This window comes from Carcharodon carcharias, chromosome 34, assembly GCF_017639515.1.
Source record: "Carcharodon carcharias isolate sCarCar2 chromosome 34, sCarCar2.pri, whole genome shotgun sequence".
Classification (NCBI taxonomy): Eukaryota; Metazoa; Chordata; class Chondrichthyes; order Lamniformes; family Lamnidae; genus Carcharodon; species Carcharodon carcharias.
The window spans coordinates 19,604,221-19,626,887 of NC_054500.1; the positions used below are offsets into that span (position 1 = coordinate 19,604,221).

The 22,667-nt window shown below is 48.7% G+C and overlaps 1 protein-coding gene across 1 annotated transcript in view; it reads left to right on the forward strand.

Annotated features, from left to right (window-relative positions):
• LOC121272571 (HHIP-like protein 1) overlaps positions 1-13,806 on the forward strand; it is a 34,179-nt gene extending 20,373 nt beyond the window's left edge. Inside the window, exons 5-9 of the mRNA XM_041179220.1 lie at positions 3,609-3,735; positions 6,227-6,372; positions 10,031-10,112; positions 11,858-11,940; positions 13,058-13,806. Of these exons, the coding sequence (XP_041035154.1) occupies positions 3,609-3,735; positions 6,227-6,372; positions 10,031-10,112; positions 11,858-11,940; positions 13,058-13,806 (1,187 nt within the window). The remainder of the gene's footprint in view (positions 1-3,608; positions 3,736-6,226; positions 6,373-10,030; positions 10,113-11,857; positions 11,941-13,057) is intronic.
• Positions 13,807-22,667: the final 8,861 nt, after the last annotated feature.

The following is a 22,667-nucleotide window of genomic DNA, read 5'->3' on the forward strand; positions in this document are numbered from 1 at the left end:
ACACAAGAATTCCCACCAGCCCTCACTGTATCCTTGACTGAGAACAACTGCTCAGACATAGACCAGAGGCTGAAGCTGGCAACACCCTTGTCTGGATGGTGTTTTTACCAACCGAGCCACTGCAGGGAGGACGAGAGGGAGAAGAGGAAGGTTAGCCATTCTCTTTCCGATGCTCAACGAGCTTGAGGTCAGCAGGGAATGTGTTGGCAAACAGCCTGCAGCGACGCTGTTCCTAAACAAATTCACTCCCCCACAAATATCCTGACTGGAAATTCTCTCCCAGCCCAGAGCTGCAGGCAGTACTCACATCTGTGGGTAATTTAGTGATTGGAAACATTTGCGGCTAACCTGCAAACAGGCAGTGGCCCACAGTGCTCACTATAAACACAGACACGCCCCACAAGCTGATTTACGACCATCTTGGGCCTTCCCAACAATCCTCAGGATATTTTCTCCCTCCTGCTCATACCTCCCACATCTGCTGCTTTTTCCAGTTTAAGCAATCCTTTGGCTTTAGTCGAATGTCCTGCCGTTAACTGGTTAGTATCACACCGCCTACACCTCTCTCGACGACCCCAGTTTGCATTCTGCTGTCAGACCCGCATTCCTTTTACACTGCCAGCTCGCTCACCTCACGGCCAATTCACTAATGAGCCAAGGTAACACCGACGTGAGCATTCAGCTCGATAGGAGGGTATTTAGGGGAAACTTTTCCTGTTCCTTTCACAGGACATGGGCATTGTTGGCAACACCAGCGTTTCTTGCCCATTCCTAATTGCCCTTGAACTGAGTGGCTTGCTAGTCCAGTTCAGAGGGTAGTTCAGAGTCAACCCCATGGCTGTGGGGTCTGGAGCTACATGTAGGCCAGACCAGGTAAGGACAGCAGATTCCCTTCCTCTAAAGGGGTATCAGTGAACCGATGGGGCTTTTATGATAACTGATGATAGTTGTCACTGTCGCCACTACCCAGACATTCAATTCCAGATTTTATTAATTGAATTTAAATTCCACCGGCTGCTGTGGTGGGATTTGAACCCATGGCCCTCCTCCCACCCCCACCCCCACTCCCACCGACGTTGGCCTGGATTACTAGTCCACTGTCATTACCACAACACCCTCTCCCCATAATTAATTAAATACAAATCAAACCTATAGAAACAGGCCATTCGGCCCCTCTGCTCCATGCTGATGTTTCTGCTCCCCATGAGCCTCCTCCCAGCCCTCTTCATCCCATCAGCCTATCCCTCTATTCCTTTCTCCTTCATGTTTATCCAGCCTCCCCTTAAACGCACCCACGCTATTTGCTTCAAACTCTCCATGTGGTAGCAAGTTCCACATTCCCACTAATTTTTCTCCTGAGTCCCCCATCGGATTTACCCGTGACTGTTAATACTTAAGGCCCCTGGTTCTGGTCTCTCTAACGTGTGGAAACACCCTCTCCGCTTCTACCCTATCGCACCCCTTCGTAAATTGAAAGGCCTCTATCAGGTCACCCCTCAGTCTTCTCTTTGCGAGAGAGGGGAGCCCCAGCCTGGTTCAGGCCTTCGAGTCAAGTGTAGCACTGGGGATACATGTAGATGGTCATGGACGGCAGCTTTTGCGCCCCCCCCCCCCCCCCCCGGTGAATTGGTTGGGTATTTAACAACGATCTTAGAGCTTTAATCATCTGTTTTGTAGTCTGGTGCCGACTCAGAATCGCTGGTACCAATTTCACAACTTGGCAGGCCGAGGTTCGAACCCACGGCCTCCGGAGTTGCTATGGCAGTACTGTTACCCGCTGCTGGACAGTTGAGCAGGTTGGACCATTGGAGGTTAGAAGAATGAGAGGTGATCTTATTGAAACGTATGAGATCCTGAGGGGGTTTGACAGGGTGGATACTGAGAGGCTGTTTCCCCTTGTGGGGGAATCTAGAACCAGGGGGCAAAGATTCAAATTATTTAAGTTGGTGACGAGGAGGAATTTCTTCTCTCAGAGTGTCGTTAGTCTGTGGAATTCTCTTCCCCAGAGAGCAGTGGAGGCTGGGTCATCGAATATATCCTAGGCTGAGTCAAAGGTTATAGGGGGTAAGGCAGGAAAGTGGAGTTAAGGCCACAATCAGATCAGCCATGATATTATTGAATGGTGGAACCAGGCTTGACGGGCCAAATGGCCTACTCCTGCTCCTAGTTCTTCAGTTCTTGTGACTGTCGGTATCCGGGACACATGCCCAGTCGGGTATGCAACAGGCTGCGAGATCGCCAGAGACTGCCCGCTGTGCTGCTAACACAACTCCCAGGCATTCTGCACTTCTGCAGGAACACCGCCAACAACAACCTCCAAGATCCAGGAGTCCAGAAACCATGGCAACAGACGTTAAAAGTCCTGTGTCTCGCTGGTACTCTGCTTTGTCTCTTCCCCGACGGCCATCTTGAAATTCAAATCGCAAGTTCAATATTGGGAATAAAAATACAGACAATGCTGGGAAATGCCCAGAGGGTCAGACAGCATCTATGAGGAGAGGGAGGGAGGGAGGGAGGTACAGAGAGAGAGAGAAAGAGACAGAGAGAGAAAAAATCAGCATGTGGGGTAGAATGAGAGTGTTGAGTTTAAATGAGGTTCAAGGGACATCTGAATGAATGTCTGGACAGAGATGGGATTGAAGGATTATAGTGGGCAGGAAGGCTTCATCGATGAAGTTCAAGCTTCTTGGGCCTGTAAGAACATAAGAAATAGGAGCAGGAGTAGGCCATTTGGCCCATCGAGCCTGCTCCGCCACTCAATGCAATCATGGCTGATCCTTGGCTTCAACTCCATTTTCCCGCCTGCTCCTCATATCCCTTCATTCCCCAAAAGATCAGAAATCTGTCTCTCTCAGCCTTAAATATATTCAACGATGGCACAACCACAACCCTCTGGGGTAGAGAATTCTAAAGATTCACAACTCTGAGTGAACAAATTTCTCCTCATCTCAGTCCTAAATGATTGGCCCCTTATTTAGATCCTAACGTCCTAGATTTCCCAGCCAAAGGAAAACAACCTCTCAGTGTCTACCCTGTCCAGCCCCTTCAGAATTGTGTATGTTTCAACGAGATCTCCTCTCATTCCTCTAAACTCCAGAGAACTCGCCAAGATTCTTTCGACAGCACCTTCCAAACCCGCAACCATCTAGAAGGACCAGCAGATAGATGGGAACACCACCACCTGGAAGTTCCCCTCCAAGCCACTCACCATCCTGACTCAGAAATATATCGGCCGTTCCTTCACTGTCGCTGGGTCAAAATCCTGGAACTCCCTCCCTAACAGCACTGTGGGTGTACCTACACCACATGGACTGCAGCGGCTCAAGAAGGCAGCTCACCACCACCTTCTCAAGGGGAAATTAGGGATGGGCAATAAATGCTGGCCCAGCCAGTGATGCCCACACCCCACAAATGCATATATAAAAAAGAATATAAACACAATTTACTCAGCCTCTCATCATAGGACAACCCCCTCATCCCAGGGACCAAACTAATGAACCTTCGCTGTACCACCTCCAGTGCAAGTACATCCTTCCTTAAATATGGAGGCACAAACAGGGCCCTTTGCTGAATGTTCTTCCTTATTTATGCCTTTGCCTGTGTTTCAGATGACATCTTGCCAATATTTGCATATCCCCACAGACTAGGCAGGTCTGTGACAGGCGGCTACATCTACAGAGGCTGCGAGATGCCCAATCTGAACGGACTCTACATCTTTGGCGATTTCATGAGCGGGTAGGTTCTTGCTCCGTCGCATGTTTCACCCGCAGGGCAACTCAACAACAGTGTTGTGATGTGCATGTACCTTTAAGGGTACGTATCTTAAACTGCTGTCCATCGCTGTCCACCACGAGACAGGGTGCGATGTATCATCCCATAGATTCTGCAGACGCAGCGGCATTCCGACAGGTCAGACATGTCGACATTGGCTCCCAGTTACCATTATCTGTACATAGTCAAATAAAGATCGCACGTTATTGTATTACCAATCCTTGCTGTATAATAACTGCGCTAGGCAGAAGAGCACAACAAACAGCAAGCACCTGCATTTATATAGCACCTTTAATGCAGTGAAATGTCCCAAGATACTTCACGGGGGCATTAGCAAACATAAGTACCACACTGAGCCACATTAGGGGATATTAGGTCAGATGACCAAAAGTTTGGTCATAGAGGTAGGAGTTTAAGGAGCGCTTTAGACAAAGAAATTTAGGGAGGGAATTCCACAGAGAGAAAAAATCTAAGGATACACCAACGGTAAAGACTAGATGTTACAAAGACGACAAAATGACAAAACTAAAGGCTCTATATCTGACTGCGCGTAACATTCATAATAAAGTAAATGAATTGGTAGCGCACATTGGAGTAAATAAACTGAAGGCACACCCACCAACGGTGGAGCCATTAAAATGAGATAGCGCAAGAGGCCAGAATTAGAGGAGCAGAGAGATCTTGGAGGGTTGTGGGGGCTGGAGGAGGTTACAGAGATGGGGAGGGATCGAGGCCATGGAGGGATTTGAAAACAAGGACAGGAATTTTAAAATCAAGACGCTGCTTGGCCAGGAGCCAATGTAGATCAGCGAGCACAAGGTGGGGGTGCTAGGGATACGGGACTTGATGCGAGTTAGCAGCAGGTGTTAGGATAAGCTGAAGTTTACGGAGGGTGGGGGATAGGAGGCTGGACAGGGGATTGTTGGAATAGTCGATTCAGGAGGTAATAAAGGCATGGGTGAAGGATTCAGCAGCGGATGAGCTGAGACAGAAGTGGAGTCGGGGTGGGGGGGGAGGGGGGTTGGGAGTGAGTGGTTGATGATGTTACCAAGCTGGAAGCCTGCGGCCTGGGTATCTGTGTTACAACACCCACTCTACAATCCCCTCACTGGATCAACACCTCCATTTTATTTCTGAGCAATCGGCATGTTTTAAATGAATAGAGTGTATTTTATCGAGTATATTTTTGCACTGAACAGAAGATATAAACATAACTTGCACTTATATAGCGCCTTTCACAAACTCAGGACGTTCCCAAAACACTTAAAAGGCCAATATAAGCACTTCTGAAACGGAGTCACTGTTGTAATGTGGGAAACACAGCAGCCAATTTGTTACACAGCGCGATCCCACAAACTGAAACTTGATAAAGACCAGATAATCTCTTGGTTGAGGGGTAAATATTGACCAGGACACTGGGGAGAACTCCCCTGTTCTTCTTTGAATAGCAGCCGTGACATCTTTTACATTCGCCCAAGAGGGCAGACAGAGCCTCAGTTCAATGGCTCATCTCAAGAGACAGCACCTCTGACAGTGCAGCACACCCTCAGTGCTGCACGGGGAGCGTCAGTCTGGATTTTGTGCTCAAGTCTCTGGAGTGGGACTTGAACCTCCAACCTGGTAATGCAGAGGCACGAGAGCTACCCACTGAACCACATCCCATTTAACAACATGGACCCTCTAAGCTTAGACATAAGGATGCAATACTGGGGGTCTGTTAGCAAGAGTCAGTACCATCCACAGAGGAGGAGATGAGAAATCTATTAAAGCAGCATGAGTACCCCACACCCACCCCCCCTGCCCAAAAGGGGGTCTTGTGGCATGGTGATAGGTCCCTATCTCTGGGCTCAAGTCCCACTTCAGGACTTGATGGCTGTGGAAGGGGTGTTCCTAATGTGGCCAAACAGGTTGATTATCAGCCTGTAAATCTTCCCAATACCCCTGATGGCAGGCGGTAAGAGCTGGAGAGATTCCTGGTCAGCTATACTGCAGAAGGCCACAGAAAACCACTGCGGCACTTTGCCAAGCGTAATCGTGGACCAATTCCCTGGAAGTCCATGGTCACCAACGCCCTATGAGGGCCTCGTACCTGGAGGAGTGCCGAGAAAGCGGGTGGTGTTGAGGGTGTTGTCTGGCCTGATTCTCTGCCCCTTTTCTGCGGCTATGTTTGTGCCCGGGTGTCCCTGAAGAGGGAGCGTGTGGTGCCCGCTGGTAGGCTTGAGGCCTTCGGTGAGTGGTGGGCACCAGCCCCCCAGAACAACATTTTAAATTTAATTCGGTGACGTTCCTTTTGAAAGGAAAACGTCCTTTTGTGACAGTGACCCCTGTAAGGTGCTATCACTTTACTGGAAGAAGGTTATAAAGAGAGGCTGCCAAGGGCGCCGGGTAGCTGGGAGGAGTGTAGGAGTGTCACAGTCTGCGAGGCACAAAACCCCATTCTCCTGTTGTCTTCCAGCCGCCTCATGGCTCTGAAGGAGGATGCGCAATCGGGCCAATGGAGCTACCACGAGATCTGCATGGGCCGCGGGCAAGTGTGCAACTTTCCCAGACTCATCAATAACTACTATCAGTACATCATCTCCTTCGCTGAGGACGAGGCAGGTAACCTTCCTTACTCTGCACCCCACCATCCGGGTGAATGCAAGGCCTGGCCCTTTCATTTCAGTCTTCTCTCCCCTCCCCTCCCCTCTCCCCTCTTCTCCCCTCTCCCCTCCCCTCCCCTCTCCCCTCTTCTCCCCTCTCCCCTCCCCCCTCCCCTCTTCTCCCCTCTCCCCTCCCCTCCCCTCTCCCCTCTTCTCCCCTCCCTCCTCTCCTCTCCCCTCTCCTCCCCTCCCCTCCCGTCTCCCCTCTTCTCCCCTCTCCCCTCCCCTCCCGTCTCCCCTCTTCTCCCCTCCCTTCCCCTCTCCCCTCTTCACCCCTCCCTCCTCTCCTCCCCTCTCCCCTCTTCTCCCCTCCCCTCCCCTCTCCCCTCTTCTCCCCTCCCTTCCCCCCTCCCCTCTTCTCCCCTCTCCCCTCCCCTCCCCTCTCCCCTCTTCTCCCCTCCCTCCTCTCCTCTCCCCTCTCCTCCCCTCCCCTCCCCTCTCCCCTCTTCTCCCCTCCCTCCTCTCCTCTCCCCTCTCCCCTCTTCTCCCCTCCCTTCCCCCCTCCCCTCTTCTCCCCTCTCCCCTCCCCTCCCCTCTCCCCTCCCCTCCCCTCTCCCCTCTTCTCCCCTCCCCTCCCCTCTCCCCTCTTCTCCCCTCCCTTCCCCCCTCCCCTCTTCTCCCCTCTCCCCTCCCCTCCCCTCTCCCCTCTTCTCCCCTCCCTCCTCTCCTCTCCCCTCTCCTCCCCTCCCCTCCCCTCTCCCCTCTTCTCCCCTCCCTCCTCTCCTCTCCCCTCTCCCCTCTTCTCCCCTCCCTTCCCCCCTCCCCTCTTCTCCCCTCTCCCCTCCCCTCCCCTCTCCCCTCCCCTCCCCTCTCCCCTCCCCTCCCCTCTCCCCTCTTCTCCCCTCCCTCCTCTCCTCTCCCCTCTCCTCCCCTCCTCTCCCCTCTCCCCTCTTCTCCCCTCCCCTCCCGTCTCCCCTCTTCTCCCCTCCCCTCCCCTCTCCCCTCTTCTCCCCTCCCCTCCTCCTCTCCCCTCTCCTCTCCCCCCTCCCCCCCTCTCCCCTCCCCCCCTCCTCTCTCCCCTCTCCTCTCCCCTCCTCTTCTTCCACCTCTCCCCTCCCCTCTCCTCTCCCCTCCCCTCCCTTCCCGTCTCCCCTCCCCTCCTCCTCTCCCCTCTCCTCCCCCTCCCCCCCTCTCCCCCTCCCCCCCTCTCTCCTCCCCCTCCCCCCCTCCCCTCCTCCCCCCTCTCTCCTCCCCCTCCCCCCCTCCCCTCTCCCCCCTCCGCTCCTCTTCTTCCACCTCTCCCCTCCCCTCTCTTCCCCTCCCCGCTCCCACCTCTCCCCTCCCCTCCCCGCTCCCACCTCTCCCCTCCCCTCCCCTCCCCCCACCTCTGCCCTCCCCTCTCCTCTCCCCTCCCCCTCTCCCCTCTCCTCTCCCCTCCCCCTCTCCCCTCTCTTCTCCTCTCCTCCCTGAGATGCTTATCTCAGACATGGTTCCAGAGGCCCACGCAACTCCCCACCCCGGTGCCCATTCTAGATGTGTCGGCAGACTGCTCAACTGTGGAGGCCATCACAGTTGCATTCAACTCCGTCCTTTATTGAGGTCCACACAAGCCCACTTCCGGGGCGGTTGGGGGTGGGGTGCGTGGGGAGGTGGGGTTGGTGATGGCCTTGTCATTGGTTAGTGATTAGGATTCAGGGTCCTGCCTTATTTCACCCCTCCCCCAGCCCAAGGCCACTGAGGTTAACAATCAGGGCTCATAACCAGGGAGCGTCACGAGGGGGCTGAACATGTGCTGGCACGAGGAAGATTACCACCGAATGTACAGCCACAGGAACAGGCCATTCGGTCCAACTGCTCCCTGCTGGCATCTAAACTCCACACGAGATTCCTCCCACCCCTCTTCATCTCACCCAATCAGCGTATCCTTCTGTTCCTTTCTCCTTTGGGTGCTTGTGTGTGGGAATGTAGGGGAGAACTTCGTACCTTTGAGCGGCAAGTGGTAACAAGCTGGAACTCACTGCCCACGAGGGCGGTGGGAAGCGGAGACGATGAATGATTCGAAAAGGAAATCTCCAGAGAGCTGGCATGGACTTGATGGGCCAAATGGCCTCCTGCTGTGCTGTAATGACTCGATCTAGCTTCCCTTTAAACGTGGCAATGCTAGTCAGCTTAACCCCTCGTGCAAAGACAGAACTTCAGCTGAAGTGATATTCCCAACACCTAATCTTGCAATTCAGAGCTGACTACGTCAGGTAGTGTCAGCCTCCTAGGAAGCAGCTCTCGCCTCGTCCTCCAGAAAGCAGAACACATCTAAGCTGACACCCACCCTGGTGTGGGACCGAGGGAGCGGTGTTTTTGCAGATGAGCTTCAATCAAGTTCCTCTCTGTCCTCTTGGACACGCTTCAAAAGATCCCACGATTTGGAGAGGAAGGGGGGTAGTTTTCCCTAGTGTCCTGGCCAATACTGTTGTATTGTCCTCCCTTCTGCCCCCGCTTCTATTCTTACGATCCCCTTAACATAGAAACAGGCTCCACGCTGCTCCCCAGAGGCCGGCTTGGCAACAGCATGAAGCAGCGGCACTCAGGGTTGGAGGGGGGGGGGGGCGGGGGTCGATGCGTGAGTAATATCAGGTGCAAATCTCAGCCCCCTCGCTCCAAACAAGACAATCAGGATTTTGTTCTTTTGAGAAAAGCAACAGTTAGGGGGAAATGCGTCAGGGAGATTAAAACCCAGTCCTGGGCAGCGCATGTTAGGAAGGATGTGAAGGCATTGGAGAGAGCGCGGTAAAGATTCACAAGAATGATTCCCTGGGATGAGGGACTGCACTTATGTGGATAGATTGGAGAAGCTGGGGCTGTTTTTCTTAGAGAAGAGAGGGTTGAGAGCAGATTTGACAGAGGTGTTCAAATTCATGAGGGATCCAGTCAGAACCTAGGGGGCATTTAGCTCAGTAATTTTGTTGTTTATTCTTACATGAGACGTGGTCATCGCTGGCTAGGCCAACATTCGTTGCCCATCCCTAATTGCCCTTGAACTGAGTGGCTTGCTCGGCCATTTCAGAGGGGCACTTAAGAGTCAACCACGTTGCTGTGTGGGTCTGGAGTCACATGTAGGCCAGACCGGGTAAGGGTGGCAGATTGCCGCCCCCCAAAGGGGCATTAGTGAACCAGATGGGGTTTTACAACAATGGATGATGGTTTCATGGTCACCGTGACTGAGACTAGCTTTCAATTCCAGATGTATTCGCTGAATTTAAATTCCACCAGCTGCTGCGGTGGGATTTGAACCCGTGTCCCCACCCCTCCCCCACCAGGGCATTAGCCTGGGGGCCTCTGGATGACCCACCTGCCCCATGAGCGCTGGTCTGCAGAGGCGCAGAAATCCAACGAGTCCAACGACGTCATTCAAGAGGGGATTGGTATTTATCTGAAGTGAAAAAATTTGCAGGGCTACCGGTGGAGGGGTGGGGGAGGAGGAGGTGGCAGGGCAGTGGGGACTAAGCAAGTTGCCCTTGCAGAGAGCTTGCATGGATGCAAGGGGCCGAATGGCCTCCTTTCTGCAATGATGTGGGCAGGTGGGGTGGCTGACAAGCATTCACACCATTTAATGGTTCACTATTTCAGTCAGGTGTCAATGTAAGGAGGAAGGTTGGCTCAGCTGCTCTCACTCCTTCCAGGTGAGCTCTACTTCATGTCCAGCGGGAACCCCAGTGCCTTCGTACCCGCCGGAACTGTCTACAAACTCATCGACCCGTCGCGGTGAGTATCGAACCATCGACGTTCTGACTAGCAATGATCCCAAGTGTTGGAGGGATCAGCAGAAAGCAGCCAGGCCAGTCAGCCCTGTCGAGATTTGCCGCCTAAAATTTCAGGTCCCACCTGCTCCCGCGAATCGCTGGGGGAAAATTCAACGGACCAGCAAAAGGCCCGTTGATTTTGGGTGGGAATTTCCAGTCCCGTGGTGGGCGGGACTGGAAAAATCCCACCCTCCTCTCCCTCCCTATGGCCGTCTCATCCAGACAGAGTCCAGACAGCGGCCAGGCTGTAGCTCACACGAAGGAATAATTTGGTGTATGAGTTTCGATGCCTGTGTGATGCCAGGTATGTAGGCTGTAATGCCCCAACGACATGGCGGATCACATCAACCAGCACATCCCTCCGGCAGAGTACTGACCGTACCCAACCCAACCTGTGCTTGCAAAGCTCAGAACGTAACGTTTAACGTTAGAGGTGATTCCGCGATTTGGACAGCACTTGCCGGATAATCCCGAGCGTGCTGAGAATTACACTAACAACCGATTTAAGATGATCAGTTGGGCTCACAGTATGTCTCACTTACACGTGCTACAAGCTGTGTGTATTTCATCTGCAGGGAACCTGTCTTCCACAAAACAGAAGGAACCCGTCTGGACATTGCACCTCTATTGTATTAAACAAGGGCTGTAATTTGGTGCCAATGCCGTGCATGGTGCAGCTCTAGTGTTTGACCCCGTTACATCATTGCTGGCGACAGAGTAAGCAGCTGCCATAAGTAAAGAAGAGGTAGCATGGCGATGCTTTTACTTGGCTTACTTAGGGAAACGAAAGTCAGTGTGCTGGAACGTTCCTCCTCTCTTCATCCCCTTTGTGGAGAAGCCTCTGCCTCCCTCGCTCCCTCCACCCCTCGCTCCCTCCACCCCTCGCTCTCTCCACCCCTCGCTCCCTCCACCCCTTCAAAACAAAATCTTAATCCGGGACCACTTGATGATTGAGGCCCAACTTGGGCAGCTTGAGTCCCCCCCTCCCAACCTCCCTGCCCCATTGGTCAAGGTGCCCGTCCATCAAACTGTGGCCTTAGCTATTTTGCCCCTTGCCAAAAATAAAGTTTCCCAGCGGGCTGGACGCCAGTGGAGTGGACATGATTGGGTTTCTGGGCACGTGCGGACCAGTCCGCACCGGCAGGCGGGTATCAGCGGCCATCTTGCACAGATCCTATCGCCTCGACGCAGAGGGCGATCCCAGAGAGAGCCGGGGTCTCCGTGGACGTGTTGGAAAGTCACGGATGTCGGAACGGCTCAGGGTGGAGGCTATTCGGCCTATCGAGTCCATGCCAGCTTCTCCGTGCAGCAATCCGGTCAGTCCCGTTCCCGCCCTCCATCCCCGTAGCCCCCCACCCCTCGCAAGTTTATTTCTCTCACCTGGGCCCGGCTGATTTTCTGGTGGCCGATCGCCTTCACTTCCCCGTCAGATTACGTCCACCACCTTTCACTCGTTAGGTTTCGGTGACTCTGACAAAGCTGCTGAGGAATTGTGGAAACAAACAAGACTGACAGATCACTGCAGGAACATGGCCCATCGCCTCATTCACGCACTTACACACTTACACCAACTGTTTTAACCGTCTGTTCCTGCTAATTTAGTTGCCAACATCTATTATCCTCCGAGTTACATTTAACCAAGCTTCTTACTCCCAACGTCAGCGTTTTTAACCTGTGACCACCCTCCTGCTTTTCTCTCTGTTGCAGGCGAGCTCCACCAGGGAAGTGTCGCTTTAAACCCAGGCCCGTCAAGGTGAAGGGGAAGTTGCTTCATTTTCGACCCAAAGAGAGTGAGTCTGTTCCTGCCTCCATATTTATCTCAAAGCTAGAATACATCAAACGTCTCGCTGACATTCACACTTCCTGTCAGCATCACAGTTACTTCCTGTCGTATTTTAGGCATATTTTTTACTATTGTTTGTTTACTGTCACACTTTACACTTTGTACTGTCACACATCACACGTCACGCTGTCACACGTCACGCTGTCACACGTCACGCTGTCACACGTCACGCTGTCAAACGTCACGCTGTCAAACGTCACACGTCATGCTGTCACACGTCACGCTGTCACACGTCACGTTACGCAGTCACACGTCACGCTGTCACACGTCACGCTGTCACACGTCACGCTGTCAAACGTCACGCTGTCACTCGTCACGCTGTCACTCGTCACGCTGTCACACGTCACGCTGTCACACGTCACGCTGTCAAACATCACGCTGTCAAACATCACGCTGTCACTCGTCACGCTGTCACACGTCACGCTGTCAAACGTCACGCTGTCACACGTCACGCTGTCACACGTCACGCTGTCAAACATCACGCTGTCACTCGTCACGCTGTCACTCGTCACGCTGTCACACGTCACGCTGTCAAACGTCACGCTGTCACACGTCACGCTGTCACACGTCAAACGTCACGCTGTCACACGTCAAACGTCACGCTGTCACACTGTCACACGTCACGCTGTCACACTGTCACACGTTACGCCGTCACGTCACGCTTTCACACGTCACACTGTACCGCGGTCACACATCACGCTGTCACACTGTCACACGTTACGCCGTCACGTCACGCTGTCACACGTCACACTGTCACGCGGTCACATGTCACGCGGTCACACTCTCGCGCTTCAGTTGTCACAATTTCTTGAAAGGAACAAAGTAAAATGACATCAGCTCAGGGTGGAAGAGATAGAGAATGTAAGACAGGAAATACTGAGCCAGGTCAATGCACAATGAAGAGACGGCAGAAACGTGGGTTATGGAGAAGGTTCCAGTGCCAACTGAAACCTGTGTGTTCTGCCAGCTGTGGGAATGGGTTTGGGGTGAAGGGTGAGGCTCCAGAGGAGGCGAGAGTGAAATCAGTGCAAACTAACCTGAATCCGCTCCATCTGTCTCCACAGGACTCATCTTGGAGTCTACAACCACGGCGGCTACGCCCAACACCACCAGGCCCAGGCCTAGGCCTAGGCCCACCAGGGCCCCAACGCAGAGGCCAAAGGTCGTCGTCACGTCCAAGGGGGCTGAGAAAGAAAAGACCTGGCACACCACTGCTGCCCCGCGGCCACCCACCTTGAGCTGGCACTGGGAGGTCCCGGGCACAGCGAAGGTGCCGCGCCCCTCCACCACCAAACCCCCGCCCAAGGGCCAGCGGCCGCAGACCACGCTGCCGAAGCCGCCGACGAAGGCGGGGAGAGGCCGGCCGAAGGAGGGCCGGCCGTCGGACAGCAAGCGGAAGGGCAACCGGGGCTCGGCGGCCGGTCGGCGCAAGAGTCCAGGGTCCAGGGCGAGCGACAGGAAGCGCCTGAGGCTGAGGGACGGAGCGGTGCGCCTGGCCGGCAAGAGGCGGCGCCCGGGGGAAGGGAGGGTGGAGGTCCACGTGGGCGGGGAGTGGGGCACGGTGTGCGACGACGGGTGGAACTCCAAGGCCGCGGCGGTGGTGTGCCGGCAGCTCGGGTACCGGGGCGAGGCCCGGGCCGCCAGGAAGGCGGAGTTCGGGGCCGGGGGGCACACACTGCGCATCCTGCTCGATGACCTGCGGTGCGAGGGTCAGGAGGGGAACCTGCTGCAGTGTCGACACGGGCCGGTCGGGGAACACAACTGCTCGCACGACGAGGACGCTGGGGTCAGCTGCGGCAAAGCGGGTCAATAAAGGTCATGTTGGGGAAAAAAAACCACATGCGAGCCCCCCCAGTTTTTAATCCTTTACCGCTCACTTTACCGCTACGTTAAGACTCCTCATCCCAATGTGTTGGCTCCCCCACCAGCTCCGCCTCGCGTTCTTGCTTCTCGAAGCGCTCCGGGTAACTCCCTTTGGAAACGCACCAGTCCCCGGTCGCCCTGCTCCGGCTCGTCCTCCAAACGAGTTGCCCTCCCGTGGCATTGCGCTCGTCCGAGTGCAAGGAGGTTAGAGGGTTGGCGGATGTGCCCCCCCCCCCCCCCCCACCCCGTTTCAAAGGTATAAATCTCGCCCTCATCGTAGGGTCTTACAGCACAGAATGAGGCCATTCCGCCCGTCGTGCTTGTGCCAGATCTTTTATACAGCTCTTGGTCCAAAGAGTTCTACTACACTGCTCTTTCCACATATGGTATATTATATTACAGGAGGGCTATATTACACTGAGTGCATATTAGAGGATCGGTATATTACACCAGGTGCATATTACAAGAGGGGTATATTACACCAAGTGCATATTACAGGAGGGGTATATTACACTAGGCGCATATTACAGGAGGGGTACATTACACCAGGTGCATATTAAAGGATCGGTATATTACACCAGGTGCATATTACAAGAGGGATATATTACACCGAGTGCATATTAGAGGATCGGTATATTACACCAGGTGCATATTACAAGAGGGGTATATTACACCAGGTGCATATTACAAGAGGGGTATATTACACCAGGTGCATATTACAAGAGGGATATATTACACCGAGTGCATATTAGAGGATCGGTATATTACACCAGGTGCATATTACAAGAGGGGTATATTACACCAGGTGCATATTACAAGAGGGGTATATTACACCAGGTGCATATTACAGGAGGGGTATATTACACCGAGTGCATATTAGAGGATCGGTATATTACACCAGGTGCATATTACAAGAGGGGTATATTACACCAAGTGCATATTAGAGGAGGGGTATATTACACCGAGTGCATATTAGAGGATCGGTATATTACACCAGGTGCATATTACAAGAGGGGTATATTACACCAAGTGCATATTAGAGGAGGGGTATATTAGACCGAGTGCATATTAGAGGATCGGTATATTACACCAGGTGCATATTACAAGAGGGGTATATTACACCAAGTGCATATTAGAGGAGGGGTATATTACACCGAGTGCATATTAGAGGATCGGTATATTACACCAGGTGCATATTACAAGAGGGGTATATTACACCAAGTGCATATTAGAGGAGGGGTATATTACACCGAGTGCATATTAGAGGATCGGTATATTACACCAGGTGCATATTACAAGAGGGGTATATTACACCAAGTGCATATTAGAGGAGGGGTATATTACACCGAGTGCATATTAGAGGATCGGTATATTACACCAGGTGCATATTACAAGAGGGGTATATTACACCAAGTGCATATTAGAGGAGGGGTATATTACACCGAGTGCATATTAGAGGATCGGTATATTACACCAGGTGCATATTACAAGAGGGGTATATTACACCAAGTGCATATTAGAGGAGGGGTATATTACACCGAGTGCATATTAGAGGATCGGTATATTACACCAGGTGCATATTACAAGAGGGGTATATTACACCAAGTGCATATTAGAGGAGGGGTATATTACACCGAGTGCATATTAGAGGATCGGTATATTACACCAGGTGCATATTACAAGAGGGGTATATTACACCAAGTGCATATTAGAGGAGGGGTATATTACACCGAGTGCATATTAGAGGATCGGTATATTACACCAGGTGCATATTACAGGAGGGGTATATTACACCAAGTGCATATTAGAGGAGGGGTATATTACACCGAGTGCATATTAGAGGATCGGTATATTACACCAGGTGCATATTACAAGAGGGGTATATTACACCAAGTACATATTAGAGGAGGGGTATATTACACCGAGTGCATATTAGAGGATCGGTATATTACACCAGGTGCATATTACAGGAGGGGTATATTACACCAAGTGCATATTAGAGGAGGGGTATATTACACCGAGTGCATATTACAGGAGGTATATATTACACCGAGTGCATATTACAGGAGGTGTATATTACACCCTGTATATTACAGAAGGGCTACATTACACTGTGTATATTATAGGAGGGGTATATTACACATGTTGCATATTACAGGAGGGGTATGTTACAGATGTTGCATATTACAGGAGGGGTATATTACACCGAGTGCATATTACAGGAGGGGTATATTACACCCTGTGTATATTACAGGAGGGGTATATTACACCAAGTGCATATTACAGGAGGGGTACATTACACCCTGTGTATATTACAGGAGAGATATATTACACTGTGTATATCACAGGAGGGGAATAATACACCAAATGCATATTACAGGAGGGGTATATTACACTAGGCGCATATTACAGGAGGGGTACATTACACCAGGTGCATATAACAAGAGGGGTATATTACACCAAGTGCATATTACAAGAGGGGTATATTACACCAAGTGCATATTACAGGAGGGGTATATTACATTGGGTATATTACACTGGGTATATTACAGGAGGGGTATATTATACCAGGTGCATATTAGAGGAGGGGTATATTACACCAAGTGCATATTACAGGAGGGGTACATTACACTTTGTGTATATTACAGGAGGGGTATATTACATCAGGTGCATATTATAAGAGGGGTATATTACACCAAGTGCATATTACTGGGGGGGGGGGGTACATTAAGCCCTGTGTATATTACACGAGGGGTATATTGCACCAAATGCATATTACAGGAGGGGTATATTACTCCCTGTGTATATTACAGGAGGGGTATTATTAAACTGTGTATAATACAGGAGGGGTATATTACACCGAGTGCATATTAGAGGAGGGGTATATTGCATCGGGTGCATATTACAAGAGGGGTATATTACACCCTGTGTATATTACAGGAGGGGTATATTGCACTTGTTGCCTATTACCGGAGTGGTATATTACACATGTCGCATATTACAGGAGGGGTATATTACACCAAGTGCATATTACAGGAGGGGTATATTACACTAGGCGCATATTACAGGAGGGGTACATTACACCAGGTGCATATTACAAGAGGGCTATATTACGCCAAGTGCATATTACAAGAGGGGTACATTACACCTAGTGCATATTACAGGAGGGGTATATTACACCAATGCATATTACATCAAGTGCATATTATAAGAGGGGTATATTACACTGTATATTACAGGAGGGGTATATTACACCACGTGCATATTACAGGAGGGGTATATTACACCATGTGCATATTACAGGAGGGGTATATTACATTTTATATATTACAAGAGGGGTATATTATATTTTATATATTACAAGAGGGGTACATTACACCTAGTGCATATTACAGGAGGGGTATATTACACCAATGCATATTACATCAGGTGCATATTATAAGAGGGGTATATTACACTGTATATTACAGGAGGGGTATATTACTGCCTGCATATATTACAGGAGGGGTATGTTATATTGTGTATATTAGAGGAGGGGTATATTACACTGGGTATATTACAGGAGGGGTATATTACACCAAATGCATATTACAGGAGGGGTATATTACACCAAATGCATATTACAGGAGGGGTATATTACACCAAATGCATATTACAGGAGGGGTATATTACACCAAATGCATATTACAGGAGGGGTATATTACACTATATATTACAGGAGGGGTATATTACTCCCTGCATATATTACAGGAGGGGTATATTATACTGTGTATATTACAGGAGGGGTATATTACACTGTGTATATTACAGGAGGGGTATATTACACCACGTGCATATTACAGGAGGGGTATATTACACCATGTGCATATTACAGGAGGGGTATATTACACCAAATGCATATTACAGGAGGGGTATATTACACCAAATGCATATTACAGGAGGGGTATATTACACTATATATTACAGGAGGGGTATATTACTCCCTGCATATATTACAGGAGGGGTATATTATACTGTGTATATTACAGGAGGGGTATATTACACTGCGTATATTACAGGAGGGGTATATTACACCACGTGCATATTACAGGAGGGGTATATTACACCATGTGCATATTACAGGAGGGGTATATTACAGGAGGGGTATATTATACTGTGTATATTACAGGAGGGGTATATTACACTGTATATTACAGGAGGGGTAAATTACACCACGTGCATATTACAGGAGGGGTATATTACACCATGTGCATATTACAGGAGGGGTATATTACATTTTATATATTACAAGAGGGGTATATTATATTTTATATATTACAAGAGGGGTATATTACACCAGGTGCATATTACAGGAGGGGTATATTACAGAAGGGGTATATTACTCCCTGCATATATTACAGGAGGGCTATATTACACTGTGTATATTACAGGAGGGGTATATTACACCGAGTGCATATTAGAGGAGGGGTATATTACACTGGGTGCATATTACAGGAGGGGTATATTACAAGCTGTGTATATTACAGGAGGGGTATATTACACTTTATATATTACAAAAGGGGTATATTACACCAGGTGCATATTACAGGAGGGGTATATTACACATGTTGCATATTACAAGAGGGGTATATTACACGAAGTGCATATAACAGGAGGGGTATATTACACTAGGCGCATATTACAGGAGGGGTACATTACACCAGGTGCATATTACAAGAGGGGTATATTACACCAAGTGCATATTACAAGAGGGATATATTACACCAAGTGCATATTACAAGAGGGGTATATTACACCGAGTGCATATTACAGGAGAGGTATATTACACCAAGTGCATATTACAGGAGGGGTACCTTACACCCTGTGTATATTACAGGAGGGGTACATTACACCCTATGTATATTACAGGAGGGGTATATTACATCAGCTGCATATTATAGGAGGGGTATATTACACCAAGTGCATATTACAGGAGGGGTACATTACACCCTGTGTATATTACAGGAGAGGTATATTACACTGTGTATATTACAGGATGGGTATATTGTACCAGGTGCATATTACAGGACGGGTATATTATACCAGGTGCATATTACAGGAGGGGTATATTACACCAAGTGCATATTACTGGGGGGGTACATTACGCCCTGTGTATATTACACGAGGGGTATATTGCACCAAATGCATATTACAGGAGGGGTATATTACACCACATGCATATTACAGGAGGGGTATATTACTCCCTGTGTATATTACAGGAAGGGTATTATTACACTGTGTATAATACAGGAGGGGTATATTACACCGAGTGCATATTAGAGGAGGGGTATATTACATCGGGTGTATATTACAAGAGGGGTATATTACACCCTGTGTATATTACAGGAGGGGTATATTACACATGTTGCCTATTACCGGAGTGGTATATTACACATGTTGCATATTACAGGAGGGGTATATTACACTAGGCGCATATTACAGGAGGGGTACATTACACCAGGTGCATATTACAAGAGGGCTATATTACACCAAGTGCATATTAAAAGAGGGGTACATTACACCTAGTGCATATTACAGGAGGGGAATATTACACCAATGCATATTACATCAGGTGCATATTATAAGAGGGGTATATTACACTGTATATTACAGGAGGGGTATATTACTCCCTGCATATATTACAGGAGGGGTATATTATACTGTGTATATTACAGGAGGGGTATATTCCACTGTGTATATTACAGGAGGGGTATATTACACCACGTGCATATTACAGGAGGGGTATATTACACCATGTGCATATTACAGGAGGGGTATATTACACCAAATGCATATTACAGGAGGGGTATATTACACCAAATGCATATTACAGGAGGGGTATATTACACTATATATTACAGGAGGGGTATATTACTCCCTGCATATATTACAGGAGGGGTATATTATACTGTGTATATTACAGGAGGGGTATATTACACTGCGTATATTACAGGAGGGGTATATTACACCACGTGCATATTACAGGAGGGGTATATTACACCATGTGCATATTACAGGAGGGGTATATTACATTTTATATATTACAAGAGGGGTATATTATATTTTATATATTACAAGAGGGGTATATTACACCAGGTGCATATTACAGGAGGGGTATATTACAGAAGGGGTATATTACTCCCTGCATATATTACAGGAGGGGTATATTACACTGTGTATATTACAGGAGGGGTATATTACACCGAGTGCATATTAGAGGAGGGGTATATTACACTGGGTGCATATTACAGGACGGGTATATTACAAGCTGTGTATATTACAGGAGGGGTATATTACACTTTATATATTACAAAAGGGGTATATTACACCAGGTGCATATTACAGGAGGGGTATATTACACATGTTGCATATTACAAGAGGGGTATATTACACGAAGTGCATATAACAGGAGGGGTATATTACACTAGGCGCATATTACAGGAGGGGTACATTACACCAGGTGCATATTACAAGAGGGGTATATTACACCAAGTGCATATTACAAGAGGGATATATTACACCAAGTGCATATTACAAGAGGGGTATATTACACCGAGTGCATATTACAGGAGAGGTATATTACACCAAGTGCATATTACAGGAGGGGTACCTTACACCCTGTGTATATTACAGGAGGGGTACATTACACCCTATGTATATTACAGGAGGGGTATATTACATCAGCTGCATATTATAGGAGGGGTATATTACACCAAGTGCATATTACAGGAGGGGTACATTACACCCTGTGTATATTACAGGAGAGGTATATTACACTGTGTATATTACAGGATGGGTATATTGTACCAGGTGCATATTACAGGACGGGTATATTATACCAGGTGCATATTACAGGAGGGGTATATTACACCAAGTGCATATTACTGGGGGGGTACATTACGCCCTGTGTATATTACACGAGGGGTATATTGCACCAAATGCATATTACAGGAGGGGTATATTACACCACATGCATATTACAGGAGGGGTATATTACTCCCTGTGTATATTACAGGAAGGGTATTATTACACTGTGTATAATACAGGAGGGGTATATTACACCGAGTGCATATTAGAGGAGGGGTATATTACATCGGGTGTATATTACAAGAGGGGTATATTACACCCTGTGTATATTACAGGAGGGGTATATTACACATGTTGCCTATTACCGGAGTGGTATATTACACATGTTGCATATTACAGGAGGGGTATATTACACTAGGCGCATATTACAGGAGGGGTACATTACACCAGGTGCATATTACAAGAGGGCTATATTACACCAAGTGCATATTAAAAGAGGGGTACATTACACCTAGTGCATATTACAGGAGGGGAATATTACACCAATGCATATTACATCAGGTGCATATTATAAGAGGGGTATATTACACTGTATATTACAGGAGGGGTATATTACTCCCTGCATATATTACAGGAGGGGTATATTATACTGTGTATATTACAGGAGGGGTATATTCCACTGTGTATATTACAGGAGGGGTATATTACACCACGTGCATATTACAGGAGGGGTATATTACACCATGTGCATATTACAGGAGGGGTATATTACACCAAATGCATATTACAGGAGGGGTATATTACACCAAATGCATATTACAGGAGGGGTATATTACACTATATATTACAGGAGGGGTATATTACTCCCTGCATATATTACAGGAGGGGTATATTATACTGTGTATATTACAGGAGGGGTATATTACACTGCGTATATTACAGGAGGGGTATATTACACCACGTGCATATTACAGGAGGGGTATATTACACCATGTGCATATTACAGGAGGGGTATATTACATTTTATATATTACAAGAGGGGTATATTATATTTTATATATTACAAGAGGGGTATATTACACCAGGTGCATATTACAGGAGGGGTATATTACAGAAGGGGTATATTACTCCCTGCATATATTACAGGAGGGCTATATTACACTGTGTATATTACAGGAGGGGTATATTACACCGAGTGCATATTAGAGGAGGGGTATATTACACTGGGTGCATATTACAGGACGGGTATATTACAAGCTGTGTATATTACAGGAGGGGTATATTACACTTTATATATTACAAAAGGGGTATATTACACCAGGTGCATATTACAGGAGGGGTATATTACACATGTTGCATATTACAAGAGGGGTATATTACACGAAGTGCATATAACAGGAGGGGTATATTACACTAGGCGCATATTACAGGAGGGGTACATTACACCAGGTGCATATTACAAGAGGGGTATATTACACCAAGTGCATATTACAAGAGGGATATATTACACCAAGTGCATATTACAAGAGGGGTATATTACACCGAGTGCATATTACAGGAGAGGTATATTACACCAAGTGCATATTACAGGAGGGGTACCTTACACCCTGTGTATATTACAGGAGGGGTACATTACACCCTATGTATATTACAGGAGGGGTATATTACATCAGCTGCATATTATAGGAGGGGTATATTACACCAAGTGCATATTACAGGAGGGGTACATTACACCCTGTGTATATTACAGGAGAGGTATATTACACTGTGTATATTACAGGATGGGTATATTGTACCAGGTGCATATTACAGGACGGGTATATTATACCAGGTGCATATTACAGGAGGGGTATATTACACCAAGTGCATATTACTGGGGGGGTACATTACGCCCTGTGTATATTACACGAGGGGTATATTGCACCAAATGCATATTACAGGAGGGGTATATTACACCACATGCAT